Source organism: Puma concolor, chromosome D2, assembly GCF_028749965.1.
Source record: "Puma concolor isolate L17-30 chromosome D2, mPumCon1.1.hap2, whole genome shotgun sequence".
NCBI lineage: Eukaryota > Metazoa > Chordata > Mammalia > Carnivora > Felidae > Puma > Puma concolor.
In genome coordinates this window covers 72,960,253-72,983,625 of record NC_141677.1, presented here as the reverse complement: position 1 = coordinate 72,983,625, position 23,373 = coordinate 72,960,253, and the positions used below count along the sequence as shown (strand labels likewise).

Genomic DNA, 23,373 nt, shown 5'->3' with positions numbered 1-23,373 from the left:
ATGTATGGATGTATGTATATATGTGTGTGTACACATACACTATGGAATACTACTCGGCAATCAAAAAGAATGAAATCCTGCCATTTGCAACAACATGGATCGAACTAGAGTGTATTATGCTAAGTGAAATAAGTCAGGCAGAGAAAGACAACTATGATATGATTTCACTCATATGTGGAATTTAAGAAACACAGATAAACATAGGGGAAGAGAAGGAAAAATAAGATAAAAACAGAGAGAGAGGCAAACCATAAGAGACCCTTAAATACAGAGAAACAAACTGAGGGTTGCTGGAGGGATGTAGAGTGGGGGGATGGCTAAATGGGTGATGGGCATTAAGGAGGGCACTTGTTGGGATAAACAATGGGTATTAAATGTAAGTGATGAATCACTGGGTCCTACTACTGAAACCAATATTATACTGTATGTTAACTAACTTGAATTTAAATAAAATTTTAAAAACTCAATTGTATTCCCACATAATAAAAATGATCAAATGGAAACAAACTGAAAGAAATAACATCAATTACAATAGCATCAAAGAACACAAACTATTTGGGTATAAATCTAACAAAATACATGTAGGATCTATAGCTAATAACTACAAAACAGTGATGCAAGAAATAAATGAACACCTAAATAAATGAAGAAATATATCATGTTGGTGGACTGGAGAAGTCAGTATTGTTTAGATGTCAGTTCTTCCCAAAATGATCCCAAGTCAACAAAATCCCACTCAGTAGGATTTTTTTTTTGAATTGACAAACTGATTCTAATATGTGGAAAAGCAAATAACTGAAAAAGCTAGATGAGTTTTCAAAAATAAAAAGTTATAGGAATCTCACTATCTAATTTCAAGAATTACTGTAAAGCAACAATAGTCAAAAAAAGAGAGAGACTCTCAAAAGGACAGACACATACACATGGATCAAAGGAACAGAACATAGTCAAGAAACAGATACAGACATAGAGATATGCAATTGATTTTTAACAAAGGTACAAAGACATCAATGAAAAAAGGATCATCTTTTCAACAGTCATCTCATAATGAAAAAAGGGTCAATTTATCAAAAGGAATTCTATGCACTTAATAACAGAGCTTCAAAATACATGAGGCAAAACAGATAAGACTACAGGGGTAAAAAAGATAAATGCAAAATTATAACTGAAGATTTTAATACCACTCTCCCAATAACTGATAGAAATAGGCAGAAAATCAAAGGTTTCAGAAAACTTGAACAAAACTGTGAATCAACTCAGTCTCCTGAAATGTATAGAACGTTCCACCCATCATACACATTCTTTTCACATGCACAAGGACTGTTTACCATGATGGACAATATTCTGGAAAATAAATCTTAACAAATTCTAGTTATACAGTCATATATATACATATATTACTTAAATTGAACCTGTAGTTATATATGTTAAATCAAATGAAGGCAACATCAAATGAAAGCAATATAATTCATAATATCAACAAACAGAAAAATGATATGATCACCTCAATAGATGCAGAAAAAGTATTCAACACAATCCAATATCCATCCCAATAAAAACTCTCAGCAAACTAGGAACAGAAAAAAGCATCCTCAATGCAATAAAAGAGATCTACAAAAAATTTAGATAACATCATATTAATGGTTACAGATTAAATATTGTCCCCCTAAATCAGGAATGACATACAGTTGACCCCTGCCACCACATGTATAGCTCACTGCAATGGAGATTGTAGGCAGTGAAATAAGGCAAGAAAATAAAAGGCATCCAGATTGCAAACGAAGGAGTAAAGGTATCTTTGTTTGCAAACAACATAATCATCTATTCAAAATATCATAAGGAATCTATAGAAATCTACTACAACTAATGAGCTTAGTAAGAATGAAAGACACAAGATTAACTTAAAAAAAAAAAGTTGTAGGGGCGCCTGGGTGGCGCAGTCGGTTAAGCGTCCGACTTCAGCCAGGTCCCGATCTCGCGGTCCATGAGTTCGAGCCCCACATCAGGCTCTGGGCTGATGGCTCAGACCTGGAGCCTGTTTCCGATTCTGTGTCTCCCTCTCTCTCTCTGCCCCTCCCCCGTTCATGCTCTGTCTCTCTCTGTCCCAAAAATAAATAAACGTTGAAAAAAAAAAATTTAAAAAAAAAAGTTGTATTTCCATATAATAGCAACAATCAGAAATTAAAAGTAAAAATATATATAGTTTATAACAGCATCCAAAAATGTGAAATATTTAGGGAAAAACTGACAAGTGTTGTAAGAACTGTTCAGTAAAAATTTTTAAATTTTGCTGAGAGATTAAAGAAGACCTAAATAAAAGGAGAGATATACCATGTTCATGAGTCAGAAAAAATATTAATAAGAGGTCAATTGTCCCCCCAAACTGGTCTATAACTTCAACACAATCCCAAGTAAAATCTCTGCAGACTTTTTTTGAAGAAATTGGCAAGATGATTCTGAAATTCATAAGGAAATCAAAAGAACCTGGAATAGCCAAAATAATTGAAAAAAGGGCAAAATTGAAGGACTTAATATTTGCTGAGTTCAAGACTTATAAAGCTACAATAACCAAGATATTATTGTCTTGACATACAAACAGACAATGAAATCAATGGAACAGAGTAGAATCCACAAATAAACACACAAATATATGAACAACTGGTTTTGGCAAAGATATAAAGCTACTCATCAGAGAAAGGATAGTCTTCTTAAAATGGTCCCGGAACAACTGAATTTCTATATGTAAAAAAACTAAGAAAGAAAGAATTGAGATCCCCACCTCTCACCATATGCAGAAATTAACTCAAACTATAAAACTAAATGTAAAGTCTAAAACTAAATGTAAAGTCTAAAATTCTAGAAAAAAATTCAAGAGGAATTATAAGCTAGGCAAAGGTCTCGTAGATATAACACCAAAAATGTAACACCTAAAAGAAAGAAATGAATTCATCAAATTTAAAGCTTGTGTTCTTTGGGGCACCTGGGTGGCTCAGTCAGTTAAGCGTCTGACTTTGGCTCAGGTCATGATCTCATGGCTCGTGGGTTTGAGCCCCTCATCAGGCTCTACACTAACAGCTCAGAGCCTGGAGCCTGCTTCAGATTGTGTCTCTCCTCCCCCACTTGTGTTTTCTCTCTCTTTTTCTCTCTCCCTCTCCCTCTCTCCCCACTCAAAAATAAATAAGTTAACATTTTTTTAAAAAATGGTTAACACTTGTGTTCTTTGAAAACAAATTCTCTGTTCAGAGAATAAAAAGACAAGCCCCAGCCAAGAAAAAAACATTTGCAAATGATATATCTGATATGGAACTAATATCCAGAATGTGTAAAAAACTCATAAAAATCAGTAATAAGAATGTTTTTAAATGTGCAAGTTTTGAACAGATACCTCTCCAAAGAAGATATACAGATGGCAAGTAAGCACATGACAAGATGCTCAACACCATTAGTCATTAGAAAAATGCAAATTAAACCACAATGACATATCACTACATACAAATTAGAACTGCCAAAATTTAAAAGACTGACCACACCAAGTGTTGGTGAGAATGTGAATTAAATAGAAGATTCCTACACTGATGGTGGGAATGTAAATAATAGAACCACTCTGGAAAACAGTTTGTCAGTTTGTTGAAAAGGTAAACATGTATCTGCTATGTGAACCAGTCATTCCATTCTTCAGTGTTTACCCAAGACAAATGAAAGCATATGTCCGTATAAAGACTTCTGCATAAAAGATTATACCAACTTTATACAGAATAGCCAAAAACTAGAAACAACCTACATGCCCTTCTGTGGGTGAAAAACAAATAGTGGTATATCCATACATCGGAATACTACTCAGCAATTAAAAGGAATAAACTTCTGATACACCATTAATGAATCTCAAAATAAATAAGGTGTGTGAATGAAGCCAGACAAAAGGGAATAATACACAATGTATAATTTCACTTATATAAAATTCTAAAAAATCCAACAAGTCTACAGTGACAGAAAGCAGCTCAGTAATTGCCTAGGGATAGGGAGAAGCAGCAGGAAGGAGAGGGAAGGATTATGAAGGGGCACATGGAACTTTTGGGTGTGATAGATATTTTTATGATTATGATTATGGTGATAGTTTCAGAGACAAAACTTTTTAAATTTTATAATTTATTGCATGTCAACTATACCTCAATAAAGGTCTTAAAAATACTGAAAAAACTTATAATTCCAATTAAATAATTCCTTTTGAAAGTAATAAAAAGGAAAAAGACTGCTGTAAGAGTGTATAATAAGGGGGCACAGTTTGACAAGTCAGAAAAGCCTCCTTTAGGTACTAGTGTAAGCTAAGATCTGAAAGATGTCTAGTAATCAGCCAACCAAAGACCAGACAGGAAAGAGAATAAAGACAAGTACAGAAAGAAAGAAAAAGAAAAAGAAAAAAAAAAAAAAAAACAGGAGCAGAGTCAAATCTGCAGACAAGTGGTCTTGAAAACCATGCTACCACAAATAACTTACTTTATCAATTTAGGATCTTAGAAATATTCTATTCAGACTGTTTTAAATTTATACTGTGTAACTGTATGTTTTAATAATATAAAGAACCCATGTATATAAATTACATATTATAATCTTAGTTTAAAATAAAGAAGACTGTTACCAGAAAGGAAGGGGGGTTGGGCTGGGAATTAAGAAGGAGTACACTTACTGCAATGTGCACTGGGTGTTGTATGAAGTGCTGAATCACTATATTGTATACCTGAAACTATTATTACACTGTATGGTAACTAACTGCAACTTAAATAAAAACTTAAAAAAAAACTTATGGGTGAAAGCATTAAAAAATTAAAGGAAGGAAGGAAAGGAAAGAAGGAGGGAGAAAGAGGTCAGAGAGTATTGGGTGCACCTTCAGTGTTACTGACAGTTTCTCTACTATTAATAAAAAAGATTCCAAATATGTGTTTAAAAGTAGTTAAGAAAACATATTTACATAATTAACCCTGCCCCTTTCTGTTCATAACAGCAAAGAAATTCTTAACAGTATATCTTCATTTTGCTGTCACCAGAAATAGAATACTTCTATTATAAATATGAGAATTTCAGGGCGCCTGGGTGGCGCAGTCGGTTAAGCGTCCGACTTCAGCCAGGTCACGATCTCGCGGTCCGTGAGTTCGAGCCCTGCGTCGGGCTCTGGGCTGATGGCTCAGAGCCTGGAGCCTGTTTCCGATTCTGTGTCTCCCTCTCTCTCTGCCCCTCCCCCGTTCATGCTCTGTCTCTCTCTGTCCCAAAAATAAATAAAAAACGTTGAAAAAAAATTAAAAAAAAAAAAAATAAATAAATATGAGAATTTCAGTATCCACATCTGACTAACCTAAGAGTTTTAAAAAAAAAATCTATGTACAGTGGCCACCTGGGTGGCTAAGTCAGTTAAGCATCCAAATCTTGATTTCGACTCAGGTAATGATCTCACAATTCGTGAGATCGAGCCCCATGTCGGGCTCTGCACTGACAACACAGAGCCTGCTTGGGATTCTCTCTCTCTCTCTCTCTCTCTCTCTGTCCCTCTCCCTCTCTCTCTCTCTCTGTCCCTTCCCCTCGCTCACTCTGTCTCCCTCCCTTTCTCAAAAGAAATAAAAATTTTCTAAAAATATGTACACATTAAACATATAAGATGTAATAGATTTTAGAAAAATATCCAATAAATGTTTTAATAAATTTACATTTAGAAATTGTTAATATAATGAAATATTTTCCAATCTCAGAGCATTAATTTAGGTTTTATATAGAAACTAGAAGTCATAGGCCCCTAAGTCACATTAACAAGAAAATGTCCAAGTCTGATCACAAAATATAAATTTATATAAATATAAATCTCAACTATTCTACAGAAATAATTCTAAAGAACTGGTTTCTAAAAGAGAATGCCATTCATTTTGGTAAAGGTTGCAGCAAATTGTTTTCTGAACTAATGTTCTACTAAGCTACTCAAGTAACTATTACTCAAATTAGCATGTATCATATCCTTATGTTTCAAATTGGCACGGTCCTGATTCTCAGTCCTAAACATTTCAGCCTAGCTTTAGTCAAAGATCAGTATTCATTTCATTATACCTCTGTGAGAAATCGCTTGTAATTCTATGTGTTTTATTCTATTCAAATGGAAACAGATAAAAGACTACAATCAATGCTTAAAGAACTAAAGTACCACTTTTGATACATTTCCTTCTGCACTCCGCCCCCTCCCCCAACATTAATCTTTCATTCTAAAGAACCATTTTAGGAATACTCTCATTCTCAGTAAAATCCCTACAGTAGGAAAAACAAAAAACAAAAAAACAAAAAACACCTAAGTTATCATGAAACCAGCCAATTAATTTTGACACCTGCTTACCAAGATTGATCATTTTTGATATGTTTTCTAGGTTGCTATCCTTCAGTTTAGTAAAAGATTTTCAAGATAATTAATGAAGTGAGAATTTCCAGTTAAAGTCTTTCCCACTACATTACTTCAAATGCTGAATAAAATAAGCCACCAAACTTCAAACAAACCTTTCTTAGCTTAGCATATACTCTACCAGGAAGAATTCCCGTCTTCTAAATTGATTCTTCCCTTTAACATTAACTACCACGTTCTACCCCTAGGAGTATACATAAAACACAGAGTAGTGCCATTTTATTTATCTAATTAATAGCTTGTATTCCACAGAGAAATGAAAAAGTACTTACCAATACAGTACAATGAATCATATAACGACTTCCAAAGAATTTATTTATATTCAATGATTAGTTCAGGGTTTGTTAATTAACTGTATTAAAGAAACTATTCCTTACTCACTAACATATTATGTTTATGAACATCATCTCCCCATGTTATTTAAGCTGGTTTAACTTGATCTGTGACCTTGCCTACTAACTGGGACAACATCTGCTAGCAAGGTTACAGGCTACGGACCTAGCTGATTAACAAGTTCCACTACTATAAAATGTATACAGAAGCTTCTCAGCACTACAGCAATCTTTGTCCTCTTTAGGTAAATGGAGCAAATCCACCCACACAAAGGCCAAAATCCCTAAATCACATATGAATCAAGCAATCTTCCTATCTATTAATAGAAAGATGTAAAAAATTGATGCAGCTTTTTTCATTTTTGGCTGCCAGTTTATATGTTCAAGATTCTTGGTTGATAAAAAGGCTGGCTGAATTGTCATAGCCCAAGTTTAAAAACACTTAAGTTAAAAAAAAAAAAAAAACACTATGAACAAGCACAATTCAATAAGACATCTTTCCTTATCTTAAAACACTTTTTAAAACTTTTAATTAGCACCTCTTCCCAATCAAAAAAGTACCAAACAAAACTATACTATTATACTAATTTGTGAAAGTAAGAAGTGAGAAAACATTTCAACCTATTGCCACAAATGAACGTCATAAAGCTTCACTTTGAGATTTCACTTCCAAAAGCCTGCTGTAAATTTAAATAATAGGATCTACCTAAAATTAAAGTGTCCTTTAAAAAAAAATAGTTTCACAAGAGCTTTAAGGAACACTGTTTTAACTAGCAACAGTTAAAAAAAAAAAAAAAGGAAAATATGCTATATTTAAAACTCCAAGGACATTTTCCTAATAAAATAAAATAAAACAAAACTCCCAGGGCATTTTCCTATAACACATTAATAAGGTGGACAATATTCCTAGCTCTGCCTTACAGACGGAGACATTTCACTTAGATTTTGCTATCATCCTGACAATAAATATCAGTAATCTACCCAGTGTTATTTCAGAGCCACAAAACAGCCAGCAAACTTCACAGTAACCGTCTAAGAAGTTGCCTTACTTAATGACTGTTACCTGCAGATTGTCAGGTGGCTACCCTAATGGCCTCAAGTATCTTGCTACTCCCCCGCACTCACCCATTTCTTTCCCTATCAGGCAGGAACGTAAAATTTATCCACCAATAGGGGGAATGTGTCTTTTACTATTGTAACGCAAACTCCTTAGGGCCTTGAGCTTCAGGAAAAAAGACGATGATGCTCTCACACGGCAGCTGATAGTGAAACAAACAGTTGGAAAAATCCACTACCTTCCCTATATTAAAGAGTCCAGATATTTCACCATTTTATGTAACCCAAAGTCACTCTTGTATTCTCAATTAAACCTGTCCTAGCAAATTCAACATAATATATTGGCTATAAGTAAACAATCTAGAGTTAAACTAGCTGATTCGGAATCATAATTCGGCCCTTACCACTGTGCAATCCTGGGCAAATTACTTAAACCCGTTGCCTCCAGTTATCTCTGTGAATCCGGCATAATAATTCTAGCAACTCGCAGAGTTGTTGTGAGGAACGAACGAGATAATCCACGTCAGGCGCTTAACAGTGTTTGGCACAGAGTAACCCCATCATAAACTCTTTATTACTAAATAAACTAAAATGTTATCAACGGCTACCTCTAGAGAGAGCAGTAGGATGCGAATAGAGGGACGTACTGGGAGACCATAACTTTTAACCTTTACATTTCTGCATTGATTGATTGTCTTGCATCGTCCAAGTATTTCAGGAGTTACTTGCACATTTTTCCATTAAAAACTAGTGACCTAACAAAATGGTGTTTGGCACCATAACTGAGTACGGAAATGCTGATGAGCAGGGGACCAGAAGTCGCTGCGGACATCTGGACCACGGAGAGAGCTTCGAGTGCCCAGAGGTCGGGGCTCCGCGCGGAGCCCAGCGCCCCGGGGGCTCCAGGGCTGCAGAGGGAGGCGAGGACCCCGCTCGCGGCGCGTGCCGCGGGTGGCGCCCAGCCGGGGGACCCGAGGCCGCCTGAGAACACGGGGAGGGGGGCGAAGGATGGGAGGGGGCGCGACCGGTGCGGGGCAGGGCTGAGATGCGGAGTCCGGCGAAGGCACTTACTTGAACCTGCCCTGGCAGTGCTGGCACTGGTCCCCCACCCAGCCCGGGTCGCAGAGGCAGGTGGAGTTGACACAGCGGCCCGAGAAGCAGGAGCCGGTCCTCTCGCACGGCTTGGACTGGGACACCTGCGCGTAGAGGGCCAGGTAGAGGAAGCCATAGCACAGCAGCCAGCTGTTCCCGTCCAGCAGCCAGGAGGAGGCGCCACCGCCGCCGCCGCCGCCGCCGCCGCCCGCCGGCCGAGCCCTCCACAGCCCCGGGGCCGCCGGCTGCGGGGGGCCAATGCGGGCCCGGCCCCCCGGCTCCATCTTCCCCGGGGCCCCTGCCCGGCGGGGCTGCGCTCGCGGGCGCGGACAGCGATGCTCCAGGAGAGGAAATCCGGCCGGAGAAAACCGCGCCGCCGCCGCCGCCGCCGCTTCTCCTCCTCCGCCTCACCGGCGCCTGCCCCAGTCCCGCTCCCCGGTCAGGAGGGACAGATCCCAGCCGCTGTCGCCTCCGTTCGGCTCCCTCCAGTCGCACTGGAGCATCGCCTCTCGGTCTCCTGACCTTGTCCTCGGCGAGCCAAGCCCACTGCCGCGGCGCCCCGGGCCGGGCCGGAGGCGGAGAGCGGGCGGCGCGGGCGGCGAGGAGCGCTCCGGAGGGGACCTGCGGGAGGGGGAGGGGGAGGGGACCCCGCGCGCGGCCCCGCCTCGCCCGCGGCTCGCGCCAACTGCCTCGGCTCCAGCCCCGCGCGCCCGGTAGGGCGGGGGCCCGCGGGAGCCCCGAGGTGGGCGCGCCCAACGCGGGAGGGGGATCCGGGCAGCGGGGCTCAGCGCCGCACCGCCGGGCCGGCGGCCGGCGGCCCCCCAGCAGCCATCTTCTCCCCCCGTGCCGTCAGCCGGCCACCGGGGCTGCGACTGGAGCCCGCGGTGCGTTGGACCGCCCGCCCCCGCTCGCGCGTGCCCACGCTCCCCCCCCCCCCCCACGGACCCAGAGCCGTGGTCTCGCCCCGCCCTGACAGGGACCGGGGACTCCCCCGCGCGCGCCCACCCGGCGCGACCCGCGAGCTGCGGGGAGACTGGCCCCCCAGGTGCGGCCCGCGTGCCCGAGGTGCCCTTCGCCTCCGTGCACTGGGGGGACGGCGGGGGGACGGGGGGGGGGGGGGGACCCGGCCCCACTCGCGCCACGCGCGCCCTGAGCCCCAGGAACGAAAAAGCAGCTCGGCCGGCTTCGCAGCTTCAGCAAAAAGAAGCCCTTCCCGTCGGCCGGCTACAGCTGCAAAAGTGCAGCGCTCTTCCCCCCGCGTTTCCCCTTCCTCCGCCCCATCCTCCTGCCTATTTCTTCTTTTTTTCTTAGAAAAACTCCCAACAACACACAAAGAGCTGAGCATGTGCAGCAGGCAGAAGGCTTAAAGGCACCGCAGTCCCACGCGCTGTGGGGTCCGCAGGAACTGGGAGGGGCGGGGGCTAGGGGCCGGCGAGGGTCGCGGAGCCGCTGCCGCGGAGGGACTTCTCAGAGGGGGAGCCATTTCTTCCACGGACACGGTGACTCCCCCGCCCCCAACAAAGAGCGGCGAGGCTCTGAGCCCTGGGCGCGCCGCCCCTGCCCCGTGCTGCCTCGGAACCCCAGGTATCTCCTTTTCTGCTTGTCAGTGTTTCCTCCTCCATCTGGGACAATACTGTGCCTTGAAAAATATTGCAACATCGGGGCTTCCCCCCCCCCCCTTCAGAAGGGAAGAGATGATGCCCAGAAAAGAGCCGTTTTCCTCTCTCAGCGACCGTCTTTCCTCGTTTAGGTGACTTTCCAAGATTTGCTAGCATATGCTGAAATTTTTGCTTTGTACTTTCGTGCCTTCTCTAAACAGCCTATTTCAAACCCTTGAGAAAGGAAGCCGAACCCAAAATTGCAGCCATGTATACTCGAGTTACAAGCAATGAAAAGGGATCCCCACCAACGAAGAGTAGACAGTATGAAAAAGAATTTGCAATCTACCAAAGGCATTTCTGACAGCGAAAGGAGAAAAAGTTTTAGTTTGGAACCACACAGTCATATTGTTAAAATTCAACTCATGTTTATTTCGGGCGTAATGTACCCACATCATCTCTTTTAATCTTTTATCCCCACTGCGCAGAGGAAATCCTCCATTAACCCCATTTTGCGGATGAGGATAGAGAGTGACTCAGAAAGGTTGAAAGATTTGTCAATGGCAGGTTGGGGGTAAGTAATGAATGGAGCTTTAAATGCAAGGCCTCTGATTTCCATCAGTCCTGTGTCTTTTTTCCACTAGTTACCCGGCTATTTCTATTAGCAAATGCTTTGTTCTACTTTGGTGAATAAAATGCAAGTGTTGGCTTGGTTTACAAATGCCTCAGCAGTGACTTAAGAAGGGAAAACGAAGGTCCAGAAAAAGGTGACTCTCTTAAAGGAAAAAAAGGAAAACCATGGCTTTCATTAATGCAACAGACAAATCACAATTCCCCCATAATATCAGTACTAGAAATGTCATCCTCAAACCTGAAAACGAGGACAGCCCCTTCTTCCTTTCACATCTTTTCTATATCAGGATGCTCCTTAGAGACTACTTGAAATGAAGGCAGAAGGGGGTAGAACATTCTGGAAAAAAAAAAAATTTGAAAGGAGGATATCGTCTGGATCACACCTTTTAAATTCCATGACTGTAAAATCCAGAACTCTTTCTAGTAGTGGCCATATATGAACAATCTCTGCTGCCTTCTCCATTCTTCTCTCATGCCAGCCAAAGTTTAAAGGGAGCCACGTCTTTCTCCCAGCTAATGTAGAGTAGCTTTCAGAAATGTGGAAGGTGGCCAAGTTTTTAAAACAGTCAGTGAGTGCGAAGGTAATTGAAAAGGTACACTGGAGAGCCCCTTTAACAAGAGACATCACTGCTCAGCCACATACTGACTGTGGCCTATATTCGAGCAAAGGATTTGCCCATTAAAAATATGTATCTTTTAATCTTGTAACCACTGTAATCATCTCAGTACCTCATGTTAACACTGAAGAACCTTCAGCCCCACAGGCTTCCTCTCAACTTTGCCTTTAGAATCAAGCTGAATATACTAAATCTATATAAAATTACTGTCACAAGGATCTCACAGGATCACCACTTGCCCTATATCCTTTTTTTTTTCCTTTCATGCTGTTTTTGTCAACATTTACTGAGTAACTACTATGAATTTAAGGAAGAGAAAACAAAGATGAATAAACCATGAGGTCTACCCCTGGACAAGCTTATCTGTTATCTGTTAGGCTCAGTAGATTAGGAGTTCCTTATACAGGGGAGGGTCACATATTTTACAAATAACAGACACAGAATACTTAAATGATTTACAACAGTCACACAAAAAGTCAGTGATAAAGCTTGCCTAGAATCTAGACTAATGTTTCAGTGTCTTCTGTGATCAAGAAATTTTAAAATTCCAACATGATGTTACATCTTTTTTCTAAAAGGGTAGAGTCAGCATCCTAGTAGTGCTATCCGACACTATAATAATTCATGGTATTGGTAATAGCAGTCATAAATCCAGCAGAAAGGTGAAAATTTCCTCCAAAGAGGTAGTGGAGGGAAAATCAGTTTTACTGAAGTAGGATGAAACTGTTAAGATTGGAATTATCTATTACAATTTCTCCAAGGGAAAAGATAAGAAAAATATATTTGTTTTCTCCACAATTAACCTTATACCAGGACCTTTAGATATTTGGGGAATGTGTGTCATTTCCATTCATACTATTTAACAATGGTACCATAAGGTGATGGGCAAAAAGCTAAGACTTCACACTGCTAAACTGAAAGAAATTCAAACGATTTTTTAAGAACAAGAGAAATGACAGTTCCACTGATCTTTTGATTGCGACTCAAAAAGTGAAAGATCCTATTTGGACTAATGAACCAAAGCAGCCCCTTCTCGGTTGCTTGACGAAAGAATGATCTCTATTGTTCACCGTTTGGCCCATACGAGGCTTCTGAAGGCAGCCAAGATAATGAGAGCTACATCAAGATAGCCTAGCCTCAAGAGGCAGAAGTGCATTTGCTCAAAGGGACCCTTAATGTCATTGGAACAGTATTTTTAAGACACTGATAAAGCATGCGTGGTCTGTGGCCCTAGACAGTAAAGGAAAAATCAACTTCAGGTACTCACTAAAAAAGTATTGATGGTATTAAAAATATTTGCGTGACTATGTGCCACAAACCCACCCTCATCCCCACCAAAATCTAACACTCGGCTTTTTTTCTTGGATTCTGTCAGTTTCTTTTGCTGTCACACTTGCAAACACACACATACACTCTGATCCTGCCAATTTTTTCTACTTAACACATTTCAAACATATTGTTATAAGTAAATCCAAGGAAATAATTCCAAAGAATCTAAATTGACAATGCTGGGCTGATACATTTTTTTAACTAGGAAATAAAATGAACATACTCCAAATTTCATCCTAAATATTCAGACTTATTGCCCCCAAAAAAGTTTAATGCCAGTAGTCAGTTGCACAAATTTGCCTTTCATGAAATTGAATTCAATAAAAATATGGGCTAGGACTTCCTGTTAAACATAGTAGACTAAGTATGTGGATTTATCTCTGCTCCAAACTCTACCAACTTGACAAGAAAAAAAGTTTTTTAAAGAATTTTAAAGGTATAAACTCAATAACAGAGAAAATGAGAGAAGAACCAATTAGTTGACATGTCGATGCATTTGGAAATGTCATGCACTGGAAAGAGGAAAATGAATGGAGAAGTGATAATTATAACATTTATACTTACTGAGATAAATAACAAAAATAAAATAAAAATAAAAATAAGCCTGGAGAGCCCAGGACTCATAGACAAGAAGTACTATGGAAGGTCAAGGTGGGGCTCAAGGATAAAAACACCGAGAATAGTTGAGGACAATATAAGGACCCATGGTCCCCTTCCTCACCCCAAGCTGCCAAAGACATTCCCAGACCAATCCTGACAGGAAGTTAAATCTCTTAAGAAAGTGGATCTCAGAGGATCTAGACTTAGAGCACCAGCCATAATGGAAGGAGAGAGTGAGGTACACAGATGAAAATGGAGAGATTAGGTGAAATCTGTACAATGAATAGTGGATTTCCCTACCACCTTTTCCTACCTGTTCTCAGAACAATTGAATAGCCCCCAGGCAGAAAATTGAAAGATATTTATCTGCATAAATTGAATAGTCCTAGAGAAAATATACTTTAATTTGGGATCTCTAAACCAAATGGTCCCCAGCCAATGAAGAGTCAATTTTTCATGGCTCTCTCTTAAATACAGACAGTAAGAATTCATTAGACATAAAAGATAGAAACCAAAACAAACAGAAAAGGAAATTAAAGGAACACAGTCAAATGAGAAGGGAAGATTTATGCAATCATAAAATCAGAACTGGATCCTCTTTAATAAGCAAAAAGACATTCCAGAACAAAAAATTCAAAAAAATTAAAATGCAATAAAAATCTTGGAAAATAAAGTCTAGGAAATCTCCTAGAAATTAGAATAAAAAGACAAAGTTTCTCTTCTTATCAAGGAGGAAAAAACTAAGGGAAAAGGGGATTCATTAATGATTATGCTCAACAGACACTATCTTTAATTAGGAATTTATAATACTGTACATTTATTAATGTGATAGTATATTAATGCACAACTCCTTGTAGAAGATAAAATTGTTTTTTTTTATTTTTTTTGATGTTTATTTATTTTTGAAGGAGAGAGAGACAGAGTGTGAATGGGGGAGGGGCAGAGAGAGAGGGAGACACAGAACCTAAAGCAGGCTCCAGGCTCTGAGCTGTCAGCACAGAACCTGACACGGGGCTCAAACTCACAAACAATGAGATCATGACCTGAGCCAAAGTTGGACGCTTAACCACTGAGCCACCCAGGCACCCCGAAGATAAAATTTGTATCAAATTCTTCAACATAAGATTTCCCAGAACTGAACTTAACCTCCATATGAAAAACCCACTGTAGCCTAAAACATTGAATTTAAAAGACTCACAAATGGAAAAAAAGTAAAAAAAAAAAAGGCAAAGGCAATGGATTGAAAGTAAGAATAGCATTGAAATTCTCAACAGCAAAACTAGATGCTAAAAGTAAGTAGAGATAGAAGGGAAATTACTGTCAACCTAGAATTCTATACCCAGCCAAACTATAGATCAAGTATAAGGACGAAGACATTTTCAGACATGCAGAGCCTTGTAAAATATATCTTGTAGGGTACCCTTCTTTAGAAAACTCCTGGAGAATGGTGTAAAGGGAGAAGAGACTGAACATAAGAGACTTGTAAGGAGTCATCCTGGAATGAGTGGCAGCTGTGTGCCCCAAGCCAACAGAGCAACCAGTCCAACCTGGAACAGAGGGCTGGGGAGGGAGGTATCTAGGAAAATAATAGATGTGACTGCTCGGAATTGTTTGAGCTTTGGAAAAAACACTAGTAATATGTGATGGATCTTGGAGTATTTGGGAGAAAAATGGAATAAGCACACAGAAAACCAAGTAAATGAACAAAATGAAGCAATTGTCGACTAAGGAAAAAAAGGAAACCTGTACAAGATAGTTTATCAGTAAATAATATTTACATAGTCATAATTATATAAACACTATTGATTTGCCAAGAATGTATAATATGTCTATATTAAAAAGGTGGGAGAAGGGTAAAGATGGGTGGGGCTAAATCCTTAATGACTTAATAAGAAATAATTCCATGTCCAAAATTAATAAATCTAGAAATAGTAGTGTAAGTATACTACACTGATGAGTGAACGCTGCTTTGTCTTAGGAAATAAGGAACAGGGGCAAGAGATGAAACATTTTATTAAAAGGCTTTTAGTACTCTTTGAAAATTAAAATTTACTTCTAAAAAAATAATAAGTTAAAATGTGGGTTCATAAAAAATCTCACAGATAGCGTATGGCCTAAGACAAGAACCTGGGTTTCATTTCTAATTCTGCCTCCTATATACTGATTACTCCTGCATTACCCATTAACCTCTATGCCTCAGTTTCCCCACCTATAACATGGGAAAATCTAAGTACCCATCAGTGTCCATTTCAGAGTGCAGATGAGGGTCTGAAAAGAAACTATGAAAGGACATGATAAATGGCAAAGCACTATACAAATTTTTATATTTAATGTTCATCAAAAATTACTCTTAGAAACAGAATTAATTCTAATTCCATGTGAGAGAAAGGATTATTGAAAGAGATTTAGGCTGCTACAACACACAAATACAAAAACACAAAGAAACAGGCAGAGCTATTAGAAAGCCTTATTATTTTGAAGATGGATCTAGTCCATTTTACAAATGAGATGCAGGTATCCAGAAAATTGAAGTATCTTGTCCAAACTCACACAGTGGTAGAGCTGAGTCTAAAACCCGAGCTCTTCTGAAATGCAGTGCATTTTTCTAGTTTTATTTGTCCTATACCCCATAGTTCAGGCTAATAGGAGACATATAGAAGTTAATTTATCATCCATGCTTAGCTCCAGGAAGGTCTTCCAAAGCTCTGTAAAGTGACTTGCCCAACATCACACAAGTTAGTGACAGCAGAAGCAAATCTAACCCAAACAAAGGACAGACAGCCAAAAAATAAACCCTGGACCCAAAACTTGGACCAAATGAAAGTTTACTAGCAGAGCTAAAGGTATACATTGAAAGCTCGGAGTCTGCAATATAAAAATTATCAATTAATATCCGTTAGCTGGCTGAATAAAGTTCCTGCCTGAGTATGGAGAAAAAAGCTAAAAAGGAAATAGGCATAGTTTAAAAAAAATGCCATTAGACAAGCCAAGCCAGGAGCAAAATTCCTCTTGAAAATGGAAATGTAAGGATTTGATGTACTGAATGGGAGGAGAATGTAAGAAAGAAGAAAACAAAGGAAAGAAAGTCATGGCCCATGACTGAAGGCATGGCAACCTGTGTCATGAAGGGATGCCTACGTTTGGAACTCTCCAACCTGTTGCAAGACACCGACTAGGCTCCCTATCCTCTCCTCAATGGGGTATCATTGAAAGGAATGAGGGGATCTAGAAGATAAAAAGATCAGGGACCTTTTCTCTACTCTATACCAAGGAAATCATTGGCTGTCACTTTCCTTCATGAGAAGAGAGAGCAAAACTCTTTTTAAAATACAGTTCCGTCAATAAAAATGAACAAAAGTCCAATTTGAATCAGGTAACAAAAAAGAAAATATCACACTCTTATTTTCAGAAGTCATGATTTTTCCCCAATAGATAAGTCTACTGTCTCAAGATGACTCTAATATTAGTAATCACTGTACTATGCTGTAGCATGCATCGTACATCCGAACAAACCAACTTTAAATGGGGTCATGTACCCAAAAAAAGTGTCATTGAACATAGAGGGGTACATGTGATTGTGAGTAGCAGAAAGGATTCTTCTAGTTGTGAAAAAATACAGCTGCTATAATCACACTCCTAAGGCATCGCCCACAGATAGATAAACCAGATAGAATTTCTCTAAACCTTCAGTGAAGTTAAGGTTTGTTTCATGTTCCCTCTGTTTGAAGAAAAAGTAAGTCACAGTAAGAAAAACAGGAAGTACTCAAAAAACAAAAGCTCCCAAGCAAAATAAACAATTCATAAGAATAACATACTAGCTTTTAAGAAAGCTGCTTGGGGTCCTGACACAGGAAAATATGTTTATGTTTACAAGGAAAAGAGCATGAAAGAGAATTATGAACCGTCTGATCAGGAGAAACGAGGCCACCAGGATGCAGCTAGGGCTTCCTGAATAGAGCTCAGAGACAAAGAATTGCACAACAGCACACATATAAAAAAAGAAAAGTATCTGACAAATGATAGCCAGGCCCCACAAATCCCGATAACATGACATTCTACTTATTAAAAACATCAGTCTGGGAAGACTCCAGGCACAGTCATTTTGAAAATGTACACAAGTAAATTAAAACCAGCCTTACGATTCTTCTTATTGTAAGTCCCTCTCCCATGTCCCTCTGCGAAGCTGATGTGAAATTTTAAATGAAATGAAAAAAAGTCAACATGAACATCACTGATTTTAAGCAAGACCCCCAAGTTTTCCATTTCTTAAATTAGAATGTAGTCTGAAAGTCTTTCTGCACATGAAGAGGACATATGTTTTTCTAGGAAAGCTGGTTCTTCAGTAAACAGCAAAAATGTTATATCCACAACTAGAAAGCATGTGCAAGAGTTTTGTTTATTAAATTATCTAAACCACTTGATAGCAGACATTTTTTTAAATACTTTATGGCCATGTTCTTTCTCACTGGACACAGTCTTTTTGTTTAGGAAGGTAGTACAAGACAGTCCCAGCAGAACAGGACACAGAGCCAGGAGACCCAGTCTCCACAACTAAACAATATATGCCTCACTCACCCTCGGTTCCTTCTTTTGTAAAATAGCAAGAATTGCCCCCCCCCCCCACAAATGTTGGGGGAAGAGTTATAATTCCATATGAGGTAAATGTTAAAGTTATTTTTCAAACTGTGAAGCTCTACTTGACGGTACCTGCTTCTATTCGATGGTACCTGTTCCTGAAGAACACTGCTGTAGGACCAAGTAGGGTCATGTGATGCTAGGACCAAGTAGGAACCACAGAGCAAGCTTAGTAATTCCTCTGCACCTGGATGCCCGTTACCAGTTGGTCAGGTGGCAACAACTTCACGGCCCATTGCCTTAGGCACGATGAGGTAAGTGACCAATGTGTGGGGTGACCGCAGCAACCACTGGAAACTCAAGAGAATGAAATACACAACCCTCGCACTCTGAATAAAACTTGGAACTCCAGCTCAGAGGATTTGTCCTTTAACTTAAGGATTTGGGGCCACTTGTTATATTGCAAATGCCTGAGAAGGGCTAACACATTTAATTTGTACCAGTCATTAACACCTTAACATGAATGACTTTGTATCTATTTCCTGAGAATAGTTTTGATAGATAAGGAATATAAGAAAAGCATAATGATATAACACCTTTGGGGAGCCTGGGTGGCTCAGTTGGTTAAGCATCCAACTTTAGCCCAGGTCATGATCTCACGGTTTGTGGGTTCAGGCCCCACGTCTGGCTCTGGGCTGACAGCTCAGAGCCTGGAGCCTGCTTTGGATTCTTTGTCTCCCTCTCTCTCTCTCTGCCCCTCCCCCGCTTGCACTCTGTCTTTCTCTCTCTCTCGCTTTCAAAAATGAATAACATTACAGGGGCGCCTGGGTGGCTCAGTCGGTTCAGTGTCCGACTTCAACTCAGGTCACGATCTCGCGGTCGGTGAGTTCGAGCCCCGCGTTGGGCTCTGGGCTGACGGCTCGGAGCCTGGAGCCTGCTTTGGATTCTGTGTCTCCCTCTCTCTCTGCCCCTCCCCCGTTCATGCTCTGTCTCTCTCTGTCTCAAAAATAAATAAACGTTAAAAAAATTTAAAAAAATGAATAACATTACAAAAAACATCTTTAAATAAATAAATAAAGATATATCACCTCCATTGCCATCCCCATCAACCTCTTCCCCCTAACCAAAGCACACACAGCACACACATAACATGAACATTCTTTGACTACTACCTGGCCTGTTTAAAGGAAAATGAATCTGAGAAGTCCTAACGCTCTTTAATGATTATAGTAGAGTATAATGTCCATGGAAAAAATGTTTATATTTTTCAAAGAAGGCCAAAAAGGGAACAAACACAAAGAAATTAAAACTGATGGTGGGATTTTAGAGCAGCTGTAGGATGAAAGATTCGACATGTACCTCAAGTCAATCATGGTGGACAGCTTGCAAGTGGAGATTGTACTACACTGGGATTTTAGCATCTCTGACTATACAGTGAATAAATTTAAGGGTAGAATTAGAATAAAAAGTCAGGTTTTCCCTCAGAAACACCCTCCCCAAACTCCCGTCTGGCAGGAATCATGAGCAACAGTCCCAACAATTTTTAATGGCTAAGAGGATGCTGAAGGAAATGTCTATCTCTGAGATTACCCCAAGTCTCTTCTGCATAAAAATTAACATCATTACTGACAGATGCTTGGCTCAACTGATCGTCTTTTAAACATGCAGACTAGTCAAAACGAAATACTTATTAGAGAAAGATTGGAAAGGGTGAAACTGGAAATGATCACTCAAAATAAAAAAAAATCAACCTCATTAAAAGGGAAAAAAATATGGGTGATTCTGAGCTAGCCAGACACCAAAAATATGTACGAATAAACAGCAAAGCAGCAATATTGTGTTGGTATTGATGCCTTTGAGGGTGCAGTAACTCAAGGGAAACCACCAAAGAAATCAGTGCCAACCCTTTACATGCTCGCAAGGCTTGAAGATGCCCAACAGTCCCAGCGGGTCTACAGTGTTATATCAGGTGGGAACATTTCCTCCGGCTTATGATCAGTGTATGCCCTAAAGCCTCAGGACTTCCTAGTGTTCATTATTTTTATTCTAACTCTGTTGCTGTAACCGCTAGCCTCATTCATATGAATGCCTAATCTTTCTGAATCATCTTAAACTATCTGTAGCAATTATCCCATGATTAAGTTTCTAAAGTTAATCGTTAGGTTAAAAAAAAAAGACTCATTAGTTTAAATTTTTTCAGCTTTTTCATTTTATCAAGTGTCCTCTCAGTCCTGAATTATTAGAAAATATAAATTAAAACATTCAATTATCTTTCTCTTTAACCTTTATTATTTTATAGCTCTTATCAGATTTCTGTTATTTTTTCCCCAACTAAAAAGTCATTCACCCCTGGGTTTAGCTTACTACACTGGCTATAATTATTTTAGCTGACTTTGTCTAAATTATTTCTTATCCAGCTCAGTCATTTTTTAGATGAAGAAGATAAATGGAACAGGCCATTCAAAATTAGAATGTGCACTTTGTAAAAAAAAAAAAAGAACATAAATTTATCACAATATTTTCTACAAACCTTTTTATCCAGGATAGTTTCTTATTATCAGTTGTCACTGCTCTTTAAGCTGTATTCTTTGAACTATTTGCGATGGTGTCTACATATTTTCCAAAGGGTTAGACCTAACTCAATACCTATAAATATATTGTTTAAATTATTTCTTTCTGCGATGCATTAGAATCATAGAATCTCAAGGTAAATTTCTCCCTTTGGTATGTTCATCTATATGGTTAAGTAAAATGTCTAGGTGCTTACACATTTCCATGATTGTGGATTTTAAATAATCCACTATCCTTTTCCATCCACACTAGATAATTATGAGAGATAAGCCCTTAACTCCTTCTGAGGAAAATTACCCTCTCTATATCCTCCACTGATAAGGCCTCCTTAGGCAGCAATGTTTTGTGCACATGATTCTGCTCTCCTCTGCCACAGATAATTAGCACAGAGGCACATGCCAACCTGGGGACAGCCAATCCTTAGGCTCACCACAGATATACAAGGTGACTTGGCACAAAAGCTCTAATCAAACAGGGATGAGCTGGGGCATTCAAATTCTCACTTTTGGGAATTTGAATTAGGAAATATAGAAATAATTAAGCAATCAAGAGCAGGAACTAAAGTTGAAAATTTGAGATTGTGAGATGACTGAAGAGCAAAGGAGCCAAAAAGGTAGAATCCAATTTATGAGAAGGTTGAAATTATGAGGAAGGAAAAAACCATAAATGGCAACTGTGACAAAGGGAAATGATAAGAATATACGATGAAGAGAAAAAAGGTAGTTTACTTGTGGCATAACAGATTTTGATTCCTTTTCATGGATTTTTAAAACGTCAGAATTTTGCGTGGAAACTCCTGGATGAGCAAATGATGTCTTGAGCTTAGAAAGAATATTTCAAGGGGCACCTGGGTAGCTCAGTCATTAAGCCTCCGACTTCAGCTCAGGTCATGATCTCATGTTTCCGGAGTTCAAGCCCTGCATCAGGCTCTCTGCGGTCAGTGCAGAACCCGCTTTGGATCCTCTGTCTCCCTCTGTCTCTGCCCCTCCCCCCCTTTCAAAAATAAATAACCATTGAAAAATTTTTTTTAAAGAAAGAAAGACTATATCAAGGATTGCCTGGGTTGCTCAGTCAGTTGAGCATCTTACTCTTGGTCCGGTTCAAGATCCCATTGGGCTCTGCATTGATAGCATGGAACCTACTTAGGATTCTCTTTTCTCTTCCTCCTTTTCTCTCTCTCTCTCTGTCTCTCTCTCTCTGTCTCTCTCTCTCTCTCTCTCCCTTTCTCTCTCTCTGCCACTCTCCCCCACTTGCACTCTCTCTCTGTCTCTAAAATAATAAAAAAAAAAGAAAGAATATTTCAATTTTTTGCAATTTGATTTTACACAGGTGAGTATTTAGTCATGCCAGGGTCCTTTTCAATACATTCTACCTAATAGTTCTAATTTTTTATGCCGTGTAAAAACATGTTTGCCAAAAATGCCTAGTATAAGTAGCATTCTTTATTTTTTTTTTAAATTTTTTTTTCAACGTTTATTTATTTTTGGGACAGAGAGAGACAGAGCATGAACAGGGGAGGGGCAGAGAGAGGGGGAGACACAGAATCGGAAACAGGCTCCAGGCTCTGAGCCATCAGCCCAGAGCCCGAGGCAGGGCTCGAACTCACGGACCGCGAGATCGTGACCTGGCTGAAGTCGGACGCTTAACCGACTGCGCCACCCAAGCGTCCCAAGTAGCATTCTTTAAATGCAACTTAAGTCCATGCATTTTAGGGTATTAATAAACACAGTGTGCTTACCAGTGATTCTTTAATTTTGCTACTTACCTTCAGCTCTTTGCTTCTTGGTCACACCGCTAGTGAGGGGCATTCGATATAATTTAGAAAGAATATTTGAGTATCTAGCTGATTGATAGTCCATTTTGGCCTCAGTATCTAAGGTCTCTGCTTCTTTGTCCACACAGAGAACATCGTCCAGCCATGTAGAAGCTGTGTCAGGACGTGCCTAAAGGTGACATTTTAGATCAAATTCAACAAACAAGAATCTTTTTGTTATGTTAAAAATAGAGATAACCGGAACTTTTCCAATAAATTTTATAAAAATCTCCAGATGTGAACTTCACTTCAGAAGACAGTCTGTTCCTAATTTTAAGGGATTTGATTTGTTTTGCTTGTTTTACCGCAGAAACAAATTTCCCCTGGCAATCAGGGCTGATATTTCCTTAAACTATTTTTTTCTTAATTTTTCCTGTGAAGGGAAAACTATTTTAATTGGCATTTATCACAAGACAGAATAAGAATCATTTCAGTTCTAAAATTTTGGAAGAAACATTTCCCATCTGTTTCAATAACCCAACCGGCTAATTATATTGCCAAGAATAATTTGTCACAAACAGAAAGACCATTCTTTGGAGAAAAAGTCTTACCGTTCTATCTTACATCACATACTGATTGATGAGCAATTTATAGAAAACTTATGATACTAACTGATGGCATGGATTTATATCATGAATTAGATTCCAAAAGGAATCACAGAAGGCTGGTTAATAATTTACATTGCTTTAAAAATGGGATGGAGTCTCTTGGTTAGTTCAAATTATAT

At 39.6% G+C, this 23,373-nt stretch overlaps 1 protein-coding gene across 2 annotated transcripts in view; it reads right to left on the bottom strand.

Moving 5' to 3' along the window:
• ATRNL1 (attractin like 1) overlaps window positions 1-9,338 on the bottom strand; it is a 772,750-nt gene extending 763,412 nt beyond the window's left edge. For both annotated transcript variants that reach the window (XM_025917756.2, XM_086680957.1), the window contains exon 1: window positions 8,890-9,338. In XM_025917756.2, coding sequence (XP_025773541.2) covers window positions 8,890-9,194 — 305 coding nt within the window. In that variant the 5' untranslated portion in view covers window positions 9,195-9,338. The remainder of the gene's footprint in view (window positions 1-8,889) is intronic.
• Window positions 9,339-23,373: the final 14,035 nt, after the last annotated feature.